A 21916-nucleotide genomic window follows, 5' to 3' on the forward strand; every position below is an offset into this window, starting at 1 on the left:
AAAAAACTCACATCCACCAAAAAGCCTCTGACTGGCACTCAACAAAAATAACTTTTATCCACCACAAAACCTCACTCTAAATAAACATCTTTCACATACACCCAAAAAACATTTAGACTGAAAACTCTCATTAAAAATAAATTCACTCAGTAAAAAACGAAAACACACACAGAAAACTTTCACTAACCCCAAAAACTCACCCTAACAAAATCCGATTCACACCAAAAAAAACTTTTACTCACAATAAAAAACACCTTGCACGTTCCATTAAAAGCCTCACACTCCCCAAAAATCTCACATCCACCAAAAAAACACACACACACACTAAACAATAAACTCAAAAAACGTCATCAGACTCACTGAAAAACACTCACTGAAAGAACCAAACATTCACTTACACTCACCAATCAAATCACTCAATAAAAAAACAAAAAACTCTCACACTAACCAAAAAGCTCTCTCACTCACCAATACAAAGCAAAGCAGGGCACATATTTACTGCATCATAAGCGAGATTGGTATTTAGGAAGAGACACCTGTAGATGCAGAAAAGTCACCACTCTCCACTTGACACACATAACGCTTTAGTTAACCTAACATGCAAGTTTTGTGGATGAGGTCGGAGTATCCAGAGAAAATGTACTGTATAGTTAATGATGAATTATTCAAATTTCTAATAGTTCCTTTACTAATCCTAGTGGTTCATTTTGTTTGCCTGAAATGATTTGTTTAATGCTATTTCATGATATAAAAAGACAAATTATTCCTGGTGAGTTTATTATCATTTTTATTTATTCAAACAAAACATACAGTGTATGTATCAACTCATAAATGGATTACCTTTAATATATATATTTAAAAAATATAAACATTTTTAGCATAAAAAGTAATACAGTTTAAATGCAAACAAGTGTAACACAAAGTACTGAATTTTCATGAGATTTAACAAAAACAGAACAAACCATATCACAGTATACACAATATGCACGTGTGTGCAGTCGAGGTCACAAAAAATATTGCGGATTTGAATTGTCTGTGGCGTTTCAGTAAAGAGGAACGGCAGACAGAGAGCAGACAGCACTCTCGGTGTGATTAGTTTCTCTACGGTCCACGACAGTCGACTGCATGCTTGACATCCATCCAGCAGCACATGTGCGCCTTTTCAGCAGTCCGTGTCTCCGACACCCACTGGCGGCCTGTGCAAATAAAGCAAATAAATGGAAAGGGGTCACACTGTGTGGTCGCCGGGATGGTGTTTTACCGCCCGGGCCGCGCCAACACTCACCCCTTTGTCGAGCGTCACACACGGCCCAGCGCCTCCTCGAGGCGTTCAATTCTTCCTGCTACATCAGCTAGTGACTGCTAAGTCAAGGAGAACATTTGTCGTTCTGTTACCCAAACATCCAGCCATCCATGTGATGTCAATCCATACAATCATTTGTCCATCTCGCTAGCTTTTTTTTTTTTTTTTTTTTGCAAATTCATCACTTTATCATCCGTCCATCATCCATTCATTGTCTTTTTGCTCATCATCTGACATCGATCCATCCATTCATGTATCCAGGCCTGTCCATATATGACATATTATAAATGTACTTTTTATAACAAAAAAAGGATATGCTTGGCAGTGATCTGCTGCACGGCAGCCTGCGTCTGCTTTTGGAAAGCCAGTCTGGCTTCGCACCTGCAAGGATCCACCACCGCGTCTACCTTCACCTCTGCATCACATTAAAGACACCGTGTCAAAATTCAACTGACACATTAACAGTACCGCGCGTTTTATATTAGAAAGGTCGGTATCAGAAATGTAAGGTTCACCGCAAGATCTAAATCCTAGAGAGTGAAACGTGTAAGGGCTTACGTTTCAAGGAGCATGTTCTGTGGTCGGCATTCAAGATATATCCAGTGCGGCACTTGCAGTAATAGGTGGCAATGTTGTTGACACAAATGTGCTCACAGTCGTTTCCAATGGAACAGGGGTCCAAGCCTAGGACAGGATTAAAGGATTGGCAAGTGAGGATTCATTTTGCTGGCATACGTACGTATGTGCTGGAAATGTTCAAAAACATTTTTTTTTAAAGTAAAAGTCATTACAATCAACATAGATTTGTGGGGTGTTGTAAGGATCAATAGGAAAATTACATCATTAAATAGTGTTTGCAACAGAACCTTATTTGTTCAAATATTTCTCTAAATTAGACAATGTACTCTGACCATTTTTTTAACATAAGATCATCAAAAATTTCTGATTGGCTGGTGACCAGTCCAAGGTGAATTCGGGCTCTTGCCTAAAGCCAGCTTGGATCGGTGAGGATAAACAGTATAGGAAATAGTTGGATGGACCTGAAATCTCAAGAATATCATCTATCCATCCATTTTCTATCCCGCTTATCCTCTTAACTCATTCACTGCCGTTGACGGCTATTGACGTCAAAAATTCATTTGAACTATTTCTATTAGTTTAAATTTTTGTTCCACTTTTGTTAACAAAAGTATTAAAACCTAGAATTTTTTTTACTGTACATTTAGAACAGATATGAAATGTATGATTAATTGTGAGTTAACTATTAAAGTCATACGATTAATTACAATTAAAAATTTTAACCGCCTGATGCGATTTAAAAAAATAAAATAAAAGATTAACAAAAATTAGGAGCGTCAAGCGATTACATTTTTTAATCGGAATTAATTACAGGACTTCACGAGTACTCGATGATCACAAATGTTATATCTGTTCTAAATGTACAATAAAAACAATTCTAGGTTTTCATACTCTTGGTAACAAAAGTGGGAAAAAAAAATTTAAACTAATAGAAATAGTTCAAATGAATATTTGACGTCTATAACTGTCAATGGCAGTGAATGAGTTAAGGGTTGCAGAGAGCTGGGCTCTATCCCAACAGACTTTTTGGGCAAAAGGCAGACTAAACCCTGGATTCGTCACAAGTCAATCTCAGGACACATTTAGAGAAAGTCAAAGATTCACTCCCACGTTTATCAGTCAGTGACTGGGATACAATTCAATCACGGACCTTGTCTACGGCAGCCAATGGTTTGAAAAATTGAGGCTAAAACAAAGTATAAATAGGATGTCAACATTTCAAAAATACAAAGTTTAAGGCTCGTTTGACCCTCAAACTTTCCTTTGTATTAATTCTGCAGCTCTAATCGGGTTCTAGTGCTGACATCTGCAGTCCATGTAGGGGTTCCGAATTTTCTTTTATATTTATTATGGTTGACAAATGATCCGAAGCGTGGAACGCTCCCCGTTAGACTGTAGGTGCCTCCTACCGTGCAGCTAGAACCGGGGGGGTTAATGGTACAAGAAGGTCTCGCGGGGCCGCCATTGTCCTACCACACAGCGTCTCCCGAAACTTGGAGGTGAGCTTCTCGATAACGCCGTAGGTCTCCACATAGAAGACGTGGTCCTCCAGAGGCAAGCTGGCCATCTGCTTCAGCGACGCCATATCCGCACGGTCCACCCCGACGGCGTAGATCTGGATGCCTTCGGCGCGGGCCGTGGCGGAGACCTCCTCCACGTGGTCCTGAGGCCTCCCGTCCGTCACAATGATGGCCACTTTGGCAATGTTCCGAGATTGAGGCCTGGCTCCGGACTCCTCGGTGAAGGCTTCGTTCACAGCCGTCTTGATGGCCAGGCCTGTCATGGTGCCTGCGGCCAGAGGCTCGATGCGGGAGATGGCCTTCTTCATGTCGGGTTTGTTGAAGTGGTCTTTGAGCAGGAACTCGATCTTGACCGTGCTGGCGTAGTTGACCACGGCCACCCTGGTGGCGTCGGGGCCGACCGCTAACGTGTCAACCATGAGCGCCAGGAACGTCTTGACTTTATCAAAATCACTGGGGCGGATGCTCCGTGAGCTGTCGATGATGAAGACCAGGTCCAAGAGGCGGCTCGTGCACTGAGACTCTGGTGACTCTGGTGATCAACATGGCAGCATTATGGCTAGCTCAGCATTACGCGACAGTTCTGATCTCAGACAGAACACATTGTGGGTAGAACAGCGTAAAAGACGACACATTGAACAATGGGGAGGAACACGACTGACTTTTCATCCTGTTTGAGATGCACAGAGAACATTCTGGCTTTGCGCATTGTCTCCAGAAGATTGTCAAATGATACATGGGGCCTGTATTCATTCATTTCACACTGGTCTTATCCTTTCATCCTGAATGAAAAGGATTCCACACAAGAAATAAAACATGTTAAGATAGACTTGGAATTCTTGATCCTCCCAGCCACTTTCACACGTTTGGACACACCATCCTAATTCAAGCAGCCAAGATCTTCATGTCTACTGAATGTTCAACAAAATTACAAAAGCAACCGTACATCTTTGCTCCCATTCTCCATTTGACCTGTCCAAGGCACGCTTGTGCACTAAACAATAAACTTAATTGTAGAGAAAGTGGCCTTATATAATGGAAAACGTCAGCAAGTGATGCATTTGTAGTTTTGTTAGGGATGCATGCAAGATTAAAACATCAAATTATTTAATGTGGTCTGATGGTGATCCCCTTCCCTGTGATATTATTTGTTTTGTTTTTATAAATAATACAGAGCTAGGATTCAACTGTTTCTATATGGCTTCCTGTTCCTATTATCACTCTTGTGGGAGTGGCTTGCATACACTGTTGGTTTTCATTGGTCTATAGGGCAGTTATGGTGGAGCCCTGTGAATTCTGCCTAGCAACAAAGGCAGAAGAAAAAATAGATGCATAGCTCGCATTTGACATTTTTTCCCCCCCATATGCAGTTATGATTGAGCGAGATCATCAGGTGTGCCGAAAATATACAATTTCACTTGAATGACTTGGTCTGACTTGCTTATACTGTTGGTTTTTCATTAGTATATAGGGCAGGTATGGTTTGATTTGATGAATTCTGCCTAGCAACAGGAGCAGAAAAAAAAACACTCGAGCTGTTCTTATTGGCTATGGAAGAAAAATTAGAATGACAGTCCAATGACCACTTCTGTTTTTAAGTTATATGACCTTCCAGTGAACTATAGTTTAAAAATGTATATTAAAAAAAAAATACATATGAACATATTTCCATTCAATATGAACAAGGAGTCAACATTAACTGCTAAACTACAAATGCAGAAAGAAATAAGCTTTTTAAATAAGCAAACCTGACTGGTAATAGTCTACCTGTCTTCACAGGACTGATGGTGGTGGTGGCGGAGCCGCTTTGGGTACTGACCGGCACTGGAGTGGTGGTCTCCACTGGTGCCAAAGTGGTGGTTGTTGTGGTGGTGGTGGTGGTGGTGGTTGTTGTTGTTGTTGTTGGTGGCAAAGTCGGTGCCATAGTTGGCACCGTGGTTAGTCGCTGGGTGGGAGGGGCGGTTGGGAGGTACACCACAGGTCGAGTTGCCACTGTGGGACACGGACTTTTCGGGTAATAACGGCCTTTGGGATTATGGTGGGGGTGGTGCACTACAGGTGGGGCAGGACCTTTGTAAACATGGGGCACTTGCGGTCGCAGTTGCCCTTTTAATTTGTGATGATAGTGCCACATAGGGACCGAGGGCCTGCGGTAAGTTACTGGAGGAGATAGTGGAAAAGGTCGATACACTACCGGTGGAGGGATCCTTGGTGGCTGGTAGTGGTAGTGAAACCCTCCTCTATACGTGTAGTCACCTCTGTGAACTACAGGGCCACCAAAGAGGAGATCATTAGTAGGTCAAAAAGGAAGATCGTGTTAAGTTGACATGGCGTACACCAAAGCCGCATTTCCGCTGAATGGTACGGTTCAGGTCAGTTTGCCACCGTATGGTTTAATCTTCATCAGACTTGCGTCTCAAACGAGGGATGATATTGTAATAGTGTAATCGATAGTCCAATAAAAAGGGTTTTTGAAAGGTGATACAGATCAGATATTTATTGTAGAAACACGTGAAGCGTGAGCCATGAAGAGTCATGTTTACAGTCCGCTTTAATTTCTACTGTGGTATATACAGCGATATATTCTACGGTGTAGGAAATATAGGACTGTACCAATGGAATATTTTTAGAATATTTTACAATGGAAACAATGAAAATTCTTTTTTGGATCCGACCGAACTGAATTGTACTGTTTGAGGGAATTTTGGCTTTTATCTTGTAGAGACTTCAATTGAAGCCACGTTTCCACACACGTCCCTTGTCAGTTCAGTTTTCCATACACTACAAATGAGTAAAGTTTACATTTCTTTTGCCGGGTATACTGTGAAGTGGAACCTGGAACGATACACCTAAAAATGGATCAAATCTTTTGGAATTCTTCACAGAAGACGACGTTGAAAATTAGCACGCTACTGGATTGCACTGAACCATACAGTTTGGTGGAATTGCGGATTTAAACTTATTGACTTTTTCGAAAAAATGCGCACCGTACCTAAACGAACTGACCTGTTTCCGCATTGTGGAAATGAGGCTTTAGTAACTTTCAGTGACAAACAGTATACAGTAGTGCAAAAATCTTACTCCACCACAAACGTTGTTGTTATAGTGATCTTTCCAACCACGTGGTCATTACTACTTTGCTAATGGTGGCCTAAGACTTTTGCCGTCAAACTGAACAAAAAGTGAGGAGTAGTTCACAATGAAGAATAATTCAAAGTTCAGTTTTTTTGTGTTTGTGTGCTAGCAGGGTCACTTAATTAATTTATTTTAATTTAACGCTTTCTTTGTAGAGGTGTTAAAAGGAAAATACCTCTACATTCAGGTAAAGATCCACACCTGTCCACAAAGGTGTTTTTCAGTAATCCATCTAACGCACAAACAACCATGGCGGAAGGAGCATCCGCTTTCTTTTAAGCACAAAAGATGAGTGGAATTAGGAATGTATGCAGTTGGGGTTGTTTGCAACAAGTCAAGACTTTGCGTTGCTTGTCACAAAACATCGCTGCCCAATAAAATGGCATCTTCTAGTACTGCACTTTTTTTTTTTAATGTGCACTTTTCATTGGACAGCGACAGAAAGTAGATTTCATGCTATGCACTAGACATTCTTCATATAGATTATATATTTTTTTTTTGCAGCTAGAGATATGACATTACCATGTACACTGTTTTGTTAACTGCTTAGGAATTAAATCTTTCAGGGGGGAAAAAAACAAACATGGTACACGATTAGATAAAACGCTAACTGATTGAAGCAATATGCACATTACACCAAGCTATGTTTAAAACGTATTTCACTTTTAACTACAACATTTAATTTATGACGATAATGCTATACTGTATTGGAAGACTACAAATAAAAAATGTCGCTGGTCAACAAAAAAAAAAAAATCACCAAATACTTTTGAGTTTTTTTTTTCCGTTTTAATCATAGACTAAAATTATAAAGTACACATTTTAAAAGTGGAATAAAGCTAAAATAGCTATAGTTTTGAGTTTACATGGAGAGTTTGAACATACTTGCTGGGTTTAGCGTCCTTGTGGGTGGTCGTCCGTTGTTTCTGGTCTGTGCAAAACTCTGGCCGTTGAGCTGGTAGGTGGCCAACACGTCTCCCAGCATGAAGGGGGTGCCGCACACGAGACCCCACAGCCAGTACTTCATCATCACTATCATCCTCATCCTCCTTCACAACTGCCACTGGTGGTCTCCCTCTCGGGGTCCCGAAACTCCTCATATGAGGAGGAAGCCCGAGGCCAACGCGTCACGAATTAAGTTTCGCCTTGGGGGCTGGGTCACATGACCTCCTGGCCTTTCGGGAAAGGATGGCATGCAGGGGGTGGTCGAGCTAAAAGAAGCAAGTTCTCAAATGAGCGACAATTCTGGGAAGGAGGGTCAAGTTCATACAATTATCTAACTGAATACTGTACTTGCATGTGCGTACTACTGTTGTGGCTGACAAGCAGGGGTCTATTTAGTTTAGCATTTATTTGGGAAGAGGCCTTTTTTAGAATTTTTTTTTTTTTTTGCATAATAGTACTTAATTATGATTAAATACTGCAACATACAGTTTGGGCTGCTTTCGCAACCAACAGTTCACAGCATGTATTCCCCAAATCAGCACGACAAATAAAATAAGAGCCAATTAAAGAACTGCAGATGGTCTCAACTCTTTATTGAAGTCAATGATATTAAAGTGGGTATAATGAAATGGAAGAAAAAGAAGCATGGTTAAGTCATGGGAGGGCATGCAACAACAAATGTTTCACGACAGATGAGTTGATGTCAGGCTGGTGGCAAAGCAGCTTTCTTTCTCCCTCCCTCCTTGTACAATGCTGGAAAACTAGCTGGCAGCAGAGTGCGATGTAAACATCTGAGCTGGTGGTGGTGGTGGTGGTCGTGAACCACAGCAAAGCTAAATAAATAACACCAAATAATAGTGCTGTGGTGTGCTTCCCAAAAACTGAGATGCAACTGTTAAAAGTCTTATAAAGATCAACAATTAAGGAGCTACAATAAGTGGGACTCTGTCAGTCTACACGAGGATGATGCTGGATTGTTGACTGCATTTGATTGAAACATTAAATGGAAAGAAAAAGGCTGGCGTTCAGTTGGATTTTCTCCGTCATCTTTTGCACAAAATATATACAGTAGATAAGAGGCGGAGGGGGGTTAGTGAGGGAATGTAGAAATGCATTTGGCGGCATGTGTCGTCCACAGTGGGCTGGTCCTTTAAAACGGCATGTAAGGCGGGGGCGGGTCCTTGTCGGGCATGTTGACGGCCATCTCGTAGGTGGGAAGATCCGACTGCGTGAGACGAGGAAGAAGAAAGGCAATCACAGGTGTGGAAAAAGCACGGGTCACTTACAATCGGTTGCCAGGGGCATTTTTGATGATGCGTCCATCCATTGATGATCATTTTATATCTCGGATTCGAACCTGGGACATCTGCACGAAAGGCAGCATCACGTACAACTACATTACCTGTAATTAAGTGCTGTATATTGCTTTCACAATCGTCTCAACCCTCTGAGGGACAGCAGCTGAATATTACTGGTCATTTTTTCAGCTCGGTTTCTCTCAAGTAGAGTACAGTAGTGAATGTGTGTTTGTTGTGACCTCTGCTGGTTAGTCCTGCACATAACGCATTAAGTAGCACTTCCTTATGTATACCTGCGCTAAGTAAATACAATTAAATTAAACACCCTGAACCACTATAATTTGGGACTATCCCACAAATGCTCGCTCTTCCATTTTATTTCATTGGTATCTATCGATTCAGTATTTTAAGTTTTTTTTTTGCAATTGTACCCCCATATGTTTATTTTTATCTTAAAGTCCAGAAGTTTCACGTCATTTGTTAACTCCTACACTTTTGCTTTCTCTATTTAGATTTTTTAAATCTCTTTTATTGAATTAGCCACTAATTCGTATTTACTGTATATACATGATATGTCAATTTAAGCAAAAAAAAAAGAGAAGAAAATAAAGATGAAACAGCCCTCAAACAAAGCAACCACGTCTTACAAACATTTGACAATGTCGTAACTCTTATTCAGTGAGGGTACGCCGCCTTGTGCCAATAATACTGAAACGAGCAGGGGGAGTGATACAGACCATACTATATCCTGATTGGCTGTCTATTATGAAGTTGGACCAATAGGCCCGTGTATCATCGCAGTGATTTTGGAGGTGGTTATTTGAAAGGTCAAATTAGTAGTTTGTCTTTGTATTCACAAACCTGGGGCTGATTCTCAAAGGAAAGGAAGACGGCGACATCTGGTTTGTTCCTGTTGTTGATGTACTTGTAGCAGTTCCACACACAGTTCATCAAATATGCCTGCAAAAAAAATAAAATAAAATCAATACATAAGTGAAAATTCAATCATCTCCATCTGTACCCTGCATCTTGTCTAAGTCCAAGCACTATAAAACAAAAAAAAAGGATGGATGGATGGAGCAACTTTTACCTTGAGGACAATGAGGAAGGTGAAGAGGACCAGCACGAAGAAAAACAGGAACCGAGGATCCAGAGACAGGAGGTTATCCTTGTACGGGAAATCCGGCTGACGAAATAAGAGTTGGAAAATCAATTAGGTTAAAAGGTACATTCTCATTCATACTAGTCATACTCTCATGTAAATGACAAAAGAAGGCTGAGAAAAGAAGGCGCGGACCAGCCCAGTCATCTGCGTCATGTCAAGAAGTGCGTCATTAAACAAGCAGTGGCGACAAAGTCGATGTGCTGAGCCCCACCCATTAGCTTGGGGACTCACCAGCTGGTCCAGGTACTCCTGTATCCTCGGCAGGTAGGTGAGAGAGCTGCAGGCCACCAGACAGCTTAAAGCAAAGTCGAACATCTGGTAGCAGAAGAACGGGATGAGCAGCCCACTGCGGTGCTGGAGACGAAAGAAGAGCAGGCATTAATAGAGACTCAAACAAAACTCGCTCTCGTTACTAGAACTCGTCTCAAAGGCCAATGCGGAATATTAACTCATTCACTGCCATTGACGGCTATAGATGTCAAAAATTCATTTGAACTATTTCTACTAGTTTAATTTCCCCCCCCACCACCACTTTCGCTAACAAGAGTATGAAAACCTAGAAAAAAATATATTGTACATTTAGAACAGATGTAAAAAAAAAAATATGAATCGTGAGTTAACTATTGAAGACATACAATTAATTACAATTAAAAAATAATAATTGCCTGACGCGATTTTTAAAAATAAGAAAAGATTAGGGGGGTTAAAATAAAAAAATGTTTTAATCGTAATGAATCACATGACTTCACTAGTTAACACGATTAATCGCAAATTTTATATCTGTTCTAAATGTTTAAAAACAATTCTAGGTTTTCATACTCGTGTTAACAAAAGTGGATTTTTTTTTTTAACTAATAGAAATAGTTCAAACGAATTTCTGACATCTATAGCCATCAATGGCAGGGAATGAGTTAATTGCCATTCTCATCTGCTTGTACTACTTTCCTGTTAAGATGGGGGTTTGACAACATCTTGGGGGACTTATTTGACACAGCTCTAGCAGCTCTCCTTAGATTGTGCAGGTTAATTTAACCCAGCGCCCATTGAGAGTTTGTTAATCATTGGTTAATTGAGGTGAGGCTAAAAACACAATTCCGTGAGAATTTATTGTCGCCTTACTAGCAGTATAATCACGGCTCAAGTTTCGGGGTGGTTAATGAACCAGACAAAGTGGCTCAGACTTGCTCAACTGTTAGACAAAACAGCAAAAAACAGAATATTCATGCACACTTCTGACATGCACACTGCACAAGGGTGGTGTGACACTAACTGTGCAGTTGCCCCCACTACGAGCAGCTCCATCCAAATGCTATTAAAGTCGTGTTGCCATCAGGCGGGCCTGAGAGATAAAAATGAATTGCAGTGAGGAACATAGCGTGGATGGAGGAATTCTTGTGGAAAGCCGGGTACAAAAAAAAAAAAAATGGAAATGAGTATTGTCCTTGCAACAGCTTTCAGGCAGGCTAAATAAATGTGCACTTACAGTAATGGCGCCATACAGCAACATAGCACTGATAGTGACCATCAGCAGAGAGATGGCCAATCCGGCACCGGCATTACCTGGTTGAATACAAGTGAACAGATATTTTGGCACGTTTAATACAATGTTTACCCATTTTTATTAAGTCAACATTTAAATTACAAAAAAAAAAAAAAAAAAATCACACCCACACAAATGATACAAACGTTATTTAGCTAGCTTTTGCCATCTAGGAAGAGCATTTGTGACTAATAGATGCCATGACTCAATATTATATATTATTTCAGGTTTTAATACGTATTATAATGCGATTTCGTATATTATTTCAACGTAATAGAGTGTTCGCCCTGAGACTGGGAGGTTGTGGGTTCACACCAAAGACGATAAAAATAGGACCCATTTCCTCACTTAGCATTAAGGGTTGGAATTGGGGGGTTAGATCACCAAATGATTCCCGAGCGCGGCTCCTGTTGCTGCTCACCGCTCCCTCAGGGGATGGGTCAAAATGCGGAGGAAGAATTTCGCCCCACTTAGGTGGGGGTGACAATCAGTGGTACTTTAATCAAGGATTTAAGAATATGTCATCATGCAGCATAAAGCATGCTCCGTTACCGCCATACAATTTTTATTTTATTTTGTTGCACTCATGGCTTTTAAGTGTTTTTCAACCATTAACTATATTTATTACTTTACTGCTGCATTGGCAAATCTGGGTCACATCACCACAGGAATGGTACACTGTCGTACACAGAGGACCCGCTGTTTCATACACTCGCACCGGTATGAAATTTAGTCACAATAGCAGCACATTAACACACAAATCCGCAGTGAACTGCGCTAAGGCATCCTGCACATGAGCCAGGAAGTTCAATTATTTGTTGATTTGTGAAAAAAGCCACACACAAAAAGCCACAGGCTGCCTTCAATATATCCCAACAAATTGCAATTAACCAACCTGACATCCTGTCAGATGTTAAGTAATGGTCAATAACGGCATACTGCAAGTTGACAGAGGGAACGCTTTCCGGATGGGTCGCCGCAACTGTTAGCAGGATTCCCATCAGCAAGTTGATTACCTGTTGAGGAGGAAAACACGTCACCATTAACAACCTATTTGAAATAATTAAATAAATAAAAACAATGCAGTCAAGTCAACCCTTACTAATTTGCTATTCACAAGAAGGTCCTTGAGGCTAATCTAATGAGCATAAAATAGTAAAATAATGTAAAATAATAGTTACCCCAACGTGTAATGTAGGGTTACTATTTTTTGCGTTTACAAAGTTCTGAAAGACTGCAGAGTACTTTTACAGTGTGAACAGTTGGAGTATATTGTATGTACTTAGTTGTAAGACAATTGTTTATAAAGGTAATCTTGCAAAACGTTTTAAATTATAGTGTATGTACCGTGTTGTTGTTTGGTGGCGGGGCGGGGATTGACTTCAAATATCTTAAGTGAGAAACTTACAAACAAAATGTTTATCATGGTATAGTTCACCACTAATTACTTATCGTTGCATTTCTGATCTCTTTTGCGCAGTAATTGTGCGTGCGTGTGTGTTTTTAAGATATCAAAACTTCCAGTGTGTTTTGCTTTCGGTTATACTTCATGTTACTTCATGCTAGCTATGACGTTGACCGACCTACATATCATTTTTTTGTTCGACAACAGCTGTTACCCTACTTCGATGGCTATGGATTCTTCTGTCCATACTTTCCACACAATGATGGCATTTTAAACCACGTTGTTGAAAAGTAAACAACTAAAACGTGCGCTAAAATCATGAAACTAGCCTGCTAACATTAGCATTTGCGGCTAACATGACATTCAACCGCTGTTTGGGATTCAAGGCCATTTCGTAGCAATAACAAATCACTTAGAATGACAGAGTCGACGTGGATTCACATAATATTTGTTACAGTGACACACATGTGACACCAATCGTTTCTAACATTCGAGATCAATCAATACATTTCGATTTTGTTACGTACCATGTACCATGTTCCGAGGATGATCGTCCCCGTCCGGACATGGCAACATCCACAGCACCTTGTGCTGTACAGTTTGTCTCGACCGAGTTTAAAGTGCTGCATTCCCAACGTAGTATCGGTAGAGAGTCCACAAAAGTGTATAAAAATATTCTATAATGAAGAAGGGCAAGAACGTCTTCTCTCGACGAGCTGCACTTCCACGTCTCTCCGGATGAAAACAAACACCCGGAAGTGGAAGCAAGTATGGCACGACAGGAAGGTCAAAAATCATTGCATCGGAATCACACAATATTGCGAAACGCTTTTATTACCGCAGTGTTTTTTAAACTTTTTTTTGGGTCCTTCCAACTACTAGAGTGTCTGAAGCTCCAGCACTTGAACTAAGATTGCTGACTTCTCTAGACTCACTACAAGCTCAGGCTGACCTTCAGTTTGAAGTTAACCTGCAGTTCATAGAGGACATCCTCATCCATCCTCATCATCAAGAGCAAACTAAAGAATCTATCTAAGTTAATTGAGAGAGATGCTGGGCCAAAGGAACTTCCTGAGAAAGACTGAAGAGCAAAACATTATAATAATCAGCAGAATGGTTAGTATTTTTTGTTTGTTTTTGTCATGTTATAGATAATTATTTATTTAGAACTGCTCCAGATGATGCATTTTGGCACACTTGTGTGCTATTGCATGTACAGCATCGTGAAAGGAACGCTGCTTGTATATTTAAGAAAATGTGTTTTGCTCATGTATTATTATTGTTATTTTTTTTATTATTATTATTTTAAAATGAAGATTCTGGTTGTAGTTTTATGTTCGATATTATGTTCAGCATTTTAGGCACGTTCATGTCGTTGCAAAGATTTACATGCAGGGGGCAGCAACATACAGGAGACCGCTAAAAAAAACAAAAACAAACAAAAAACAAACAAAAAAACAAAAAACGCGAATGACGCGTTTACGTTTCCTCGAAAGTCGGAGTACAGATGGAGATGGGAATATTTGTGATTTGTGTATGCAATAAATGCGCTTAAACTTTGCAACTTCATTTAACAAATAGGTTAAAAACAAAGAAAAAAACATACATACAAACAAACATACACCTGCGATGCGTTCTTCGCCTAGGTCCCGGATATATTGAACATTAACATTGCTCAACAAGCACATATTTTAATGGAAATATAAATAAAATAACCACGGTTAACACAAGCAATAAAGATGAACGTGCACTCATCCAAGTGCAGCCAAACAAACAAATAACTTGCTGTTGCTATCACATATGGTAAAATTATCAAAGGTTTGGAAAATTTTGACTTCCGGCTGACACGGGAACGCAACACAGGCACCCTGATGGAACATGAATGAGAAGCGTAGCTTGTTTATTTAGCTGACCGAGAGACCATGTTTATAATCGCAGTATTCGTACGGACGCAATGTTTGCCAAATTGAGATCTAAGAATAGCTGATTTAAAAAAGCAACAACAATTTAAAATTTAATATCCGGTGACCGTAATTTTGAATGAGCTCAACTAGCGGCAAATGGGCCTTTGAATCCGCGGTGTTTGGGTAAACCACAACTCGGGGATTAAGGTGATATTACCGTGCAGACGCCTTGGATTATTGTATAGGCCGTCAGACGCGCTTGTCCGTTATACCAACGGCTGGGAGCTAACTATGTCACACACGGGACCCCCTCCCCGATGGCGGAATTGTCCCAGAAGAGGACAACCAGTGGCAGGTGAAACAGCCGAGCTCAGAATACATTTATTAACGTTATTTACATTACATATATCTTATTCGACGTAGCGACATATCTGCTGTTTGTGTATTCCGACCTCAAACTACGATTACATTTGAATCCAATATTGAAATATTATAATAATACAGTTTAACCGTTAAGTCATTGCATGTTAGCATCACAATATGCTAACATTAGCGAGTAGTGTAGCATTTGTAAAAATAGGAGTTACTATAAAGCACAGTAAATGCATCATTTTTGGCTAAGTAATACTTATATAATTAGCTTTATGTCGTAACGTTAGTGGTTCTGTTTGGTCTTTTATGAACTTTTTATGTATTTTATTTTTTTTTAAAAAAGGATAGTTTACTAGTAGCTTAGCTATCAGGAGGGTTGCGTATATCACGTGTCAAAACAAACCCAGTGTACGCATGCGCACAATGAGGATTAGAGCGCGATGCTGTTCTAAATGCTGTATCTATAAAAAGTAATGGGAAGATTAATTATAAATCCTTCATTTAAAAACTTGTATTAATTGTAAGGAAATGTCACAAATTATTCAAAATATCAAAAATTGTCCCTTAAATGCCATACAGTGCAAACTATAAGGCAATCGTGAGTATTTAACCACGTTTTCTTGAGTATTTAACCATGTTTTCTTGTGTTTGTATACATCAACTTTCTATACATATGAACTTGCTCCTCATTAGGGTTGCAGGTAAGCTGGCACTGTGGACTTGTTGTCAGGCAGTTGCAGGGCACAGATAGTGAACTATTCACTAGCATCCACACCTATAGATAAATTCAGTCTTCAATTAACCTAACGTGAATATGTTTGGAATGTGGGAGGAGTCCAGAGTACTCAGAGAAAACCCACGTAAAAGCAGGGAGAAAATGCAAACCACACATTATGTCCAGATGAACAGTGAGGTAGACGTGCTAACCAGTTGTCCACCATGCTGTCCTTTTTTTCTTTGTTTTCTCCAGGTAAATTCCTGCCTATGAAAACTATGCTGGGTCCCAGATATGATGATCAAGTTGCAGAGGAGAACCGATTTTACCCGAGCATGCTGTCTAACTACTTGAAGAGTTTAAATGTAAATCTTTTGAATCACCACTATTTGCCTCTTGTATTCAAAACATAGCAGCATATCAAATTATTATTTTTTGCCCTCTTTAGGTTAAAATGGGTTTGCTCGTGGATTTGACGAACACAACTCGCTTCTACGACCGCAATGACATCGAAAAGGAAGGGATCAAATACGTTAAACTACAGTGTAAAGGGTATGCTATGTTTACGATTTTGGCTTGAATTGTTGTTTGTCTATATAGACCCCTCCAAAAGTATTGGAATGGCAAGGTCAGTTCCTGTGTTTTTTTTGTGTATTGAAGACATTTGAGTTTCATATGAAAAGATGAATATGAGAATATAACAATTCTGAATTCCAGCTATCACAAAAGTCTGTTTTAAATGGATGCAGTATTATATGCTTACGTCTTTCTTTTTCCCCAGGCATGGAGAATGTCCTTCTAAGGAGACCACTGCTATGTTCATCAGACTCTGTGAGCACTTCATAGAGAAGAATTCTACAGACCTAATAGGTGAGGATCCAATATCTGGAGTTTGACTGAATGAGCCTATATTATTTTCAATATATTTTTCACTATATCAGATGTGTAGATTAAAGCAGTAGGCTCCTAAAAATAATTGTACTACATTACTATACCATAAAAAAACAACAACATTTGTAACCCCTTCCAAATTTTTAATCGCAACTATATTTGCAATAATGTTATATGTAATATGATGTCAATTTTATTTGTGGTATTTGATTTTTGGCAATATTTTATATAGCTTTCTGAAGAGTAAAAATCTAATGCTGGCTAGCCAATGATAATTATTTGTCAATATGCACACCATAAACTTCATTTTCTAACAAATGTTGCAAAAATGAGTACACACCAATGACAAGCAATTCTAGCAGAGCCACGAAAAAAAAATCATTAAAAAAAATGTATGTCACAAGAATTCAACCACAGATTCAGAAAATGTATTTTGTGTTCACTGCGTAATCGATAAAAGTTCATTTCAAAGGGTGTGTACTCATTTATGTTAAATGTGCTGCATCACAATAGCTATTTTCTGCACATTATGAATAACATAAAATGCTTTCACACGTTGAAAATGTCTGTACATAATAGATTTGATTTGATGTTATGGGAACAGCTCAAGCTTTTCAGACTCTATTTTTTTGCTTCCCATTTCATGTACTTATCTGCTACCATCATTTTATTCCTTGGACACGGCGGTTTCAATTTATTCCGCTCGACAGGGATTGCTGGAACACTGAATATTAAACGCCACGACACACACTTGTTTCATTCCTGAATATAGAACATATATAGTGTTATATTGCCTCTCATGCTTTGAAGATCTTACCCAAAAAGCTCTAAACAGAGAAATCAATGCAGCAGAACAGAAAATCAGAACACCTTTGAATTTTCACTGTTTATTTAGTCCACTGTTTTTGCTTTTTATGCAAAATCATTATGGGCATTTTTCCCCCAAGCCTGTCCCCCTCAGCTGCTTGGAATACAGAATGGTGGCTTTGTTTGACTTTTTTTTTTATTGGAACAATTTTTCTGTGCAGTTTGAAATACTCCCTCTGCGGTTTGTATAGATTTCTATTGGAAATGCAGTCAAACACAACGCGGTTTGTGTAGGGACAAGAAGAAAAAAAAGAGAACAGAATAGACATTAAAAAAAAAACAGAGCAATTGCAGAATAATGTAGTATATGAGTTACTGTAGCGCTACATAAGAGTTATGTTCTGACCAGTGAAGGGAAGGTACACCATGTGAGGAAGGGATGTTACTGGTTTCAGTCAATAGGGGGCTCTCTTTCTCTTCTTTGGAACACCCTTTATTTAAACCCCACCAGAGGAACTTCAACAAACGCCTGTCTGGCTTGTAACACAAACTGCTTGAACATAAGATCGCTGTGTGAGCGTGTGTCCAATCTTTAGCCTCCTGGTGATTGTGCTTGTTTTCTTTTCTGTGTCCAGATTAGGCAGCTCGGCTTGTAAATGTGATCTCTAGGCACTTACGTCATTTCATTCCATCTTCAGTCGTGTGCGACGTTGCCGGGCAAACTTTGTGTGCACAGGGAGTGTCACTGCAGTTCCACACATACAAAAGACGGCCTCTTGTGGTATTGTAAATTAAGGAGGGTAATTCAAGTTTGATATTGCTAGAAATGATGCATTGCTAAACCCCCCTCATGCACCTGTTGGACTTCAGTTTAGCTTTCAAGACTAGCTTATGTAAAATGTGTACAATGTGTGTACTTGAATTTCAAAATGTGTGTTGTAAACAATGACTTTTGAATAACTTAAACGGGGGTTTTAAAATGTTGCAATCACATCACACTCGGTTTTAAGCACACATAGGATTTGCGGGCAGTAAATATTGAACAGGCTTTATGATTGCCAACCCAATTGTTTTCCAAGCAGATCAGGGAGGTAAAATCACTAGTCTCTTGACATAGACCACACCAAGGGTTAATCGCTCAGGATAACCTTTCAGAGATGTCAGAGAATTGGGCCCTTGCTTACTTTGATCGCAAGGAAGGCACTATGTATCGTGGATCTCCGCCATTTATGGGGGTAAAATCTGCGAGTGATAATTTGATGCCCCCCCCCCCCAATAATTGCCTCTAGATGCCACAAGATGGCGATGAAGAACAACGTTTGTCTAAATAAAGCGCCTCAATTCACTTCAATATAGTTCCTTGGCACCAAGATTCCACAAGATGACGAATGTGTGTGTTGTTTTGTTGCACAATAATTTAGTTTAAAACAGCAAATACATTTCCAGCAATTATTGGAGGATAGCTTCCCCCAAAAATTACACATGCTGACCCACAAGTACGCGAAGGTTCATATAACACAGGCTAGTTTCCCAAATTATTATTATTATTTTTTTAATCCGCAAATCTGATATGCAGACGTTCACTAGTGCCACCTTTTAAAGAACACCGGCACCATTAATCGTTTTAAATTTATAGCCAATGTTGTAGTTATGACTTTACCAATGAATAGCATTATTAATTGTTATTTTTTTAATTACTCTGCTGTTTCCTTGGTGTCCCAAAGGTGTCCACTGCACGCATGGGTTCAATCGGACAGGCTTTTTGATATCTGCTTATTTGGTGGAGAAGATGGACTGGAGGTAAGGTTCTGATCTCGCTCACCACAATTGAACTGCTAATACAGTGTTCCCCACCTCATTTGCGCCAGATAAAAAAAAAAAAGGTTTGATAAATTTAAATGTCTTAAAAGGAGGGATGCATTTATTAAAAAAAAGAAAAAGTTCATTTTTTTCTCTGTAGCGTTGGCTTTCGTCTATTCTGGGTGGGCCTTGAACGTCCCCTGCGAAAAATTGTATTCACTGTAATTACAAGATGATTGTTAGTGATTGGTTCCGCCCCCAATCTTGCTGCGAAAGGTCTCCCGTGACAAGCTCAGCCATACAGCGTTCTGCAATTCCCTTTCATCAGACGGTAATCCCGTTCTCCTTTCGATTGTTACCGCATGTCGGATAGCAACAAAGACGTCACTATCAATCAACGCAGGCAACGCAAAGCTGAGCAGTTAGCAGAGCTTATCGCCCTCACGCCAGATATGGGTGCATTACAGTGAGTGATCGTGGTGGGTGGGATGGTCCGGCGGGGGTCTTTGGACAGAGGTGGGGCAGGTCGTCTGAGAGAACAAAAATTCCTGGAAGCTGCTGTAGACATGTAGGCTGATTAAATCCTCCCACCACCCACTACTTCCTGTGTAATGAATATTCCCAAAGCGCTGGGCTCATCCTGTGTGTTGTGAGATAATGCGACTATCAGATGAACTCCTTGCACGCCAATTTCCCCCTCCCCGCCTTTTTGTAATTTCCAAATAATACCAAGTAATAGTAATTACAAATTCATCCATCTATAAACTTTTTATAGGTGGGTTTATTTCGATATGCAGTCGCAGAACACTTTCATTTGAGATGACCTTAATAACCTCTAGGCTACATACGCTGTGATAAATTGTGGTTGCCTCTTCTATTAGACAATACAAGGGGTTGGAATGAAGCATAATTACATTAGAGCTTACATGACTTACTTGATGTTTTGAACAGGATAGGGTAAACAAATAACGGTGGCTTCATCAGCATTCATCCTAGCAAGAAACATTCGCCCTCCAAATTCTACAGGAAACACCTTTGGTTATAGCAGGTTCATTTGCCTGGCGTGCTCATACACTTCTTCAGTAGTGGTTTAAAGATAAATGAAAGTTTAAAATGTCAGTTTTGAAAAACTTCATTTCGAGTAGTATCAGCTCCAAATATCGGCCATTGACCAATTTGAATACTAATAATCGTCATCGGTCTATTGCTAGCTGCAAGACCTAATTCCAAGTCTAACATTTTTGGGACTGACTGGTTTTGCACCCGGTTAAGGGTGTGCTTCAAGTTTGTCATGACTCCTGTATTAAATTTCGCCCCCCCAAAACAATAATAGGTAATTTTAAATAAATAATAATAATAATAATAATTAGACAGTGTATATTTTAATCTGTTTAATATTTTTTTACATATTTGTATTATTTTATTTAAAAATAATTTTCATAAAATGTAACTTTGAAAATTATTTTAATGTGATTCGACAACCTCTAAATTAGTATAATAATAATATTAATAATAATGAGAAGAATAAATACAGTGTATATTTTAATTAGTTTAATATTTTTACACATTTTTATTATAATATTTTTTGTTAATAATTTCATAAAATTTGACTTTTAATCAATATTTAATGTAATTCAATTTACAAACAAATTTGACTTAAAAACAACCTCTTGGAACCCATTGTGTTCGTAAGTTGAGGACTACCTATATAACATTTTTCCTTAAAATTGCATGACATTGAGTGCCAGTTTTCTGTTCTTCCAATTTGTAGTTCCTGATCATAAAATGGCCGCAATTTCCGAGTACTGATACTATGAAATAAGGCCTGGTATGCGCCCAATACCGATACCTGGTATCGAGACTCGCCCATCCATACTCAGTATGATAAAACCCGTTTGTTGCATTCATACATCTCTTTTAGTGTCAATCAAGACTGAGTAGTTTGTTTGCGAAGCAAAAATATTCAATCCACCTCCCGTTGATTGAGCATCATCTGGTCAGTGTGCGAGTTAGAAATAATAATCCTGCCTGTGTTTCCTCTTATCAGCGTGGAAGCAGCCGTCGCAGCTTTTGCCCAGGCCCGGGCCCCTGGGATCTACAAGGGTGACTACCTCAAAGAGCTTTTCCGTCGCTATGGAGATGAGGAGGACGCGCCTGCCGCCCCCACGCTGCCCGAGTGGTGCTTTGAGGACGACGGTGGGGAAGTGGATGACGACGGGAACGCACTTAACCAGGAATCCGGGCCCAGCTCGTCCGGCTCGGCGCCCGGCAAGCGAAAGAAGGAGAAGCTAAAACTGGTAGGACTTTGTGTGCGCATATAAATGGGACGCTGCATTAACAGTAAGCTTTGGCCTTGTTGCCTCAACACGTTTAACAATATGCTTGTTTGCTTTTAATCCTGAAAAAGGAAGCACTGAATCATCTCAAGTTGCTTTTGATTCAATTTCTCCATCAACATTAACCTGATTCTTCCACTCTCACTTCTAAAATGGAGTAGTTACCACTCTTAAGTAGTAAAAAAAACAAAAAAAAAACAC

The 21916-nt window shown here is 39.6% G+C and overlaps 3 protein-coding genes across 4 annotated transcripts in view; 1 reads left to right on the top strand and 2 right to left on the bottom strand.

Annotated features, from left to right (window-relative positions):
- Nucleotides 1-1299: 1299 nt before the first annotated feature.
- On the bottom strand, nt 1300-7564 carry matn3a (matrilin 3a). The gene is made up of 6 exons (XM_086061557.1): nt 7423-7564; nt 5170-5667; nt 3356-3934; nt 1862-1987; nt 1620-1718; nt 1300-1355 (listed from the first exon to the last, which is right to left on the bottom strand). The coding sequence occupies exons 1-6, from the start codon at nt 7562-7564 to the stop codon at nt 1300-1302; spliced, it is 1500 nt and encodes a 499-aa protein (XP_085917683.1).
- Nucleotides 7565-8058: 494 nt separating this feature from the next.
- Nucleotides 8059-13654, bottom strand: laptm4a (lysosomal protein transmembrane 4 alpha). The gene is made up of 7 exons (XM_086061558.1): nt 13418-13654; nt 12381-12501; nt 11429-11505; nt 10177-10299; nt 9871-9966; nt 9642-9740; nt 8059-8707 (listed from the first exon to the last, which is right to left on the bottom strand). Exons 1-7 carry the CDS (start codon nt 13517-13519, stop codon nt 8633-8635), a joined length of 693 nt encoding a protein of 230 aa, XP_085917684.1. The 5' UTR covers nt 13520-13654; the 3' UTR covers nt 8059-8632.
- A 1089-nt stretch (nt 13655-14743) lies between these two features.
- Nucleotides 14744-21916, top strand: part of rngtt (RNA guanylyltransferase and 5'-phosphatase) — a 68724-nt gene continuing 61551 nt past the window's right edge. For both annotated transcript variants that reach the window (XR_015090948.1, XM_086061602.1), the window contains exons 1-6: nt 14744-15149; nt 16137-16246; nt 16330-16433; nt 16663-16751; nt 19304-19379; nt 21427-21676. Coding sequence is in view for 1 of the 2 variants with exons in the window: in XM_086061602.1 (XP_085917728.1) it covers nt 15086-15149; nt 16137-16246; nt 16330-16433; nt 16663-16751; nt 19304-19379; nt 21427-21676 (693 nt within the window). In the remaining variant the exon portion in view is untranslated. The remainder of the gene's footprint in view (nt 15150-16136; nt 16247-16329; nt 16434-16662; nt 16752-19303; nt 19380-21426; nt 21677-21916) is intronic.

Source organism: Leptonotus elevatus, chromosome 18, assembly GCF_054856555.1.
Source record: "Leptonotus elevatus isolate MCC_2025b chromosome 18, RoL_Lele_1.0, whole genome shotgun sequence".
NCBI classification, from domain to species: domain Eukaryota; kingdom Metazoa; phylum Chordata; class Actinopteri; order Syngnathiformes; family Syngnathidae; genus Leptonotus; species Leptonotus elevatus.

Bases quoted from the DNA above. Each gene is read 5' to 3' on its own strand.
- matn3a (XM_086061557.1), bottom strand. From the start codon at position 7,564: ATGAAGTACTGGCTGTGGGGTCTCGTGTGCGGCACCCCCTTCATGCTG. The intron at 5,668-7,422 runs GTATGTTCAAAC...GTGGCCCTGTAG, and splicing joins AAGGACGCTAAACCCAGCAA to TTCACAGAGGTGACTACACG. The intron at 1,719-1,861 runs GTAAGCCCTTAC...AATGTGATGCAG, and splicing joins CAGAACATGCTCCTTGAAAC to AGGTGAAGGTAGACGCGGTG.
- laptm4a (XM_086061558.1), bottom strand. From the start codon at position 13,519: ATGCAGCACTTTAAACTCGGTCGAGACAAACTGTACAGCACAAGGTGC. The intron at 12,502-13,417 runs GTACGTAACAAA...CCTCCTCAACAG, and splicing joins TCCTCGGAACATGGTACATG to GTAATCAACTTGCTGATGGG. The intron at 11,506-12,380 runs GTTGGTTAATTG...GTATTCAACCAG, and splicing joins AACATCTGACAGGATGTCAG to GTAATGCCGGTGCCGGATTG.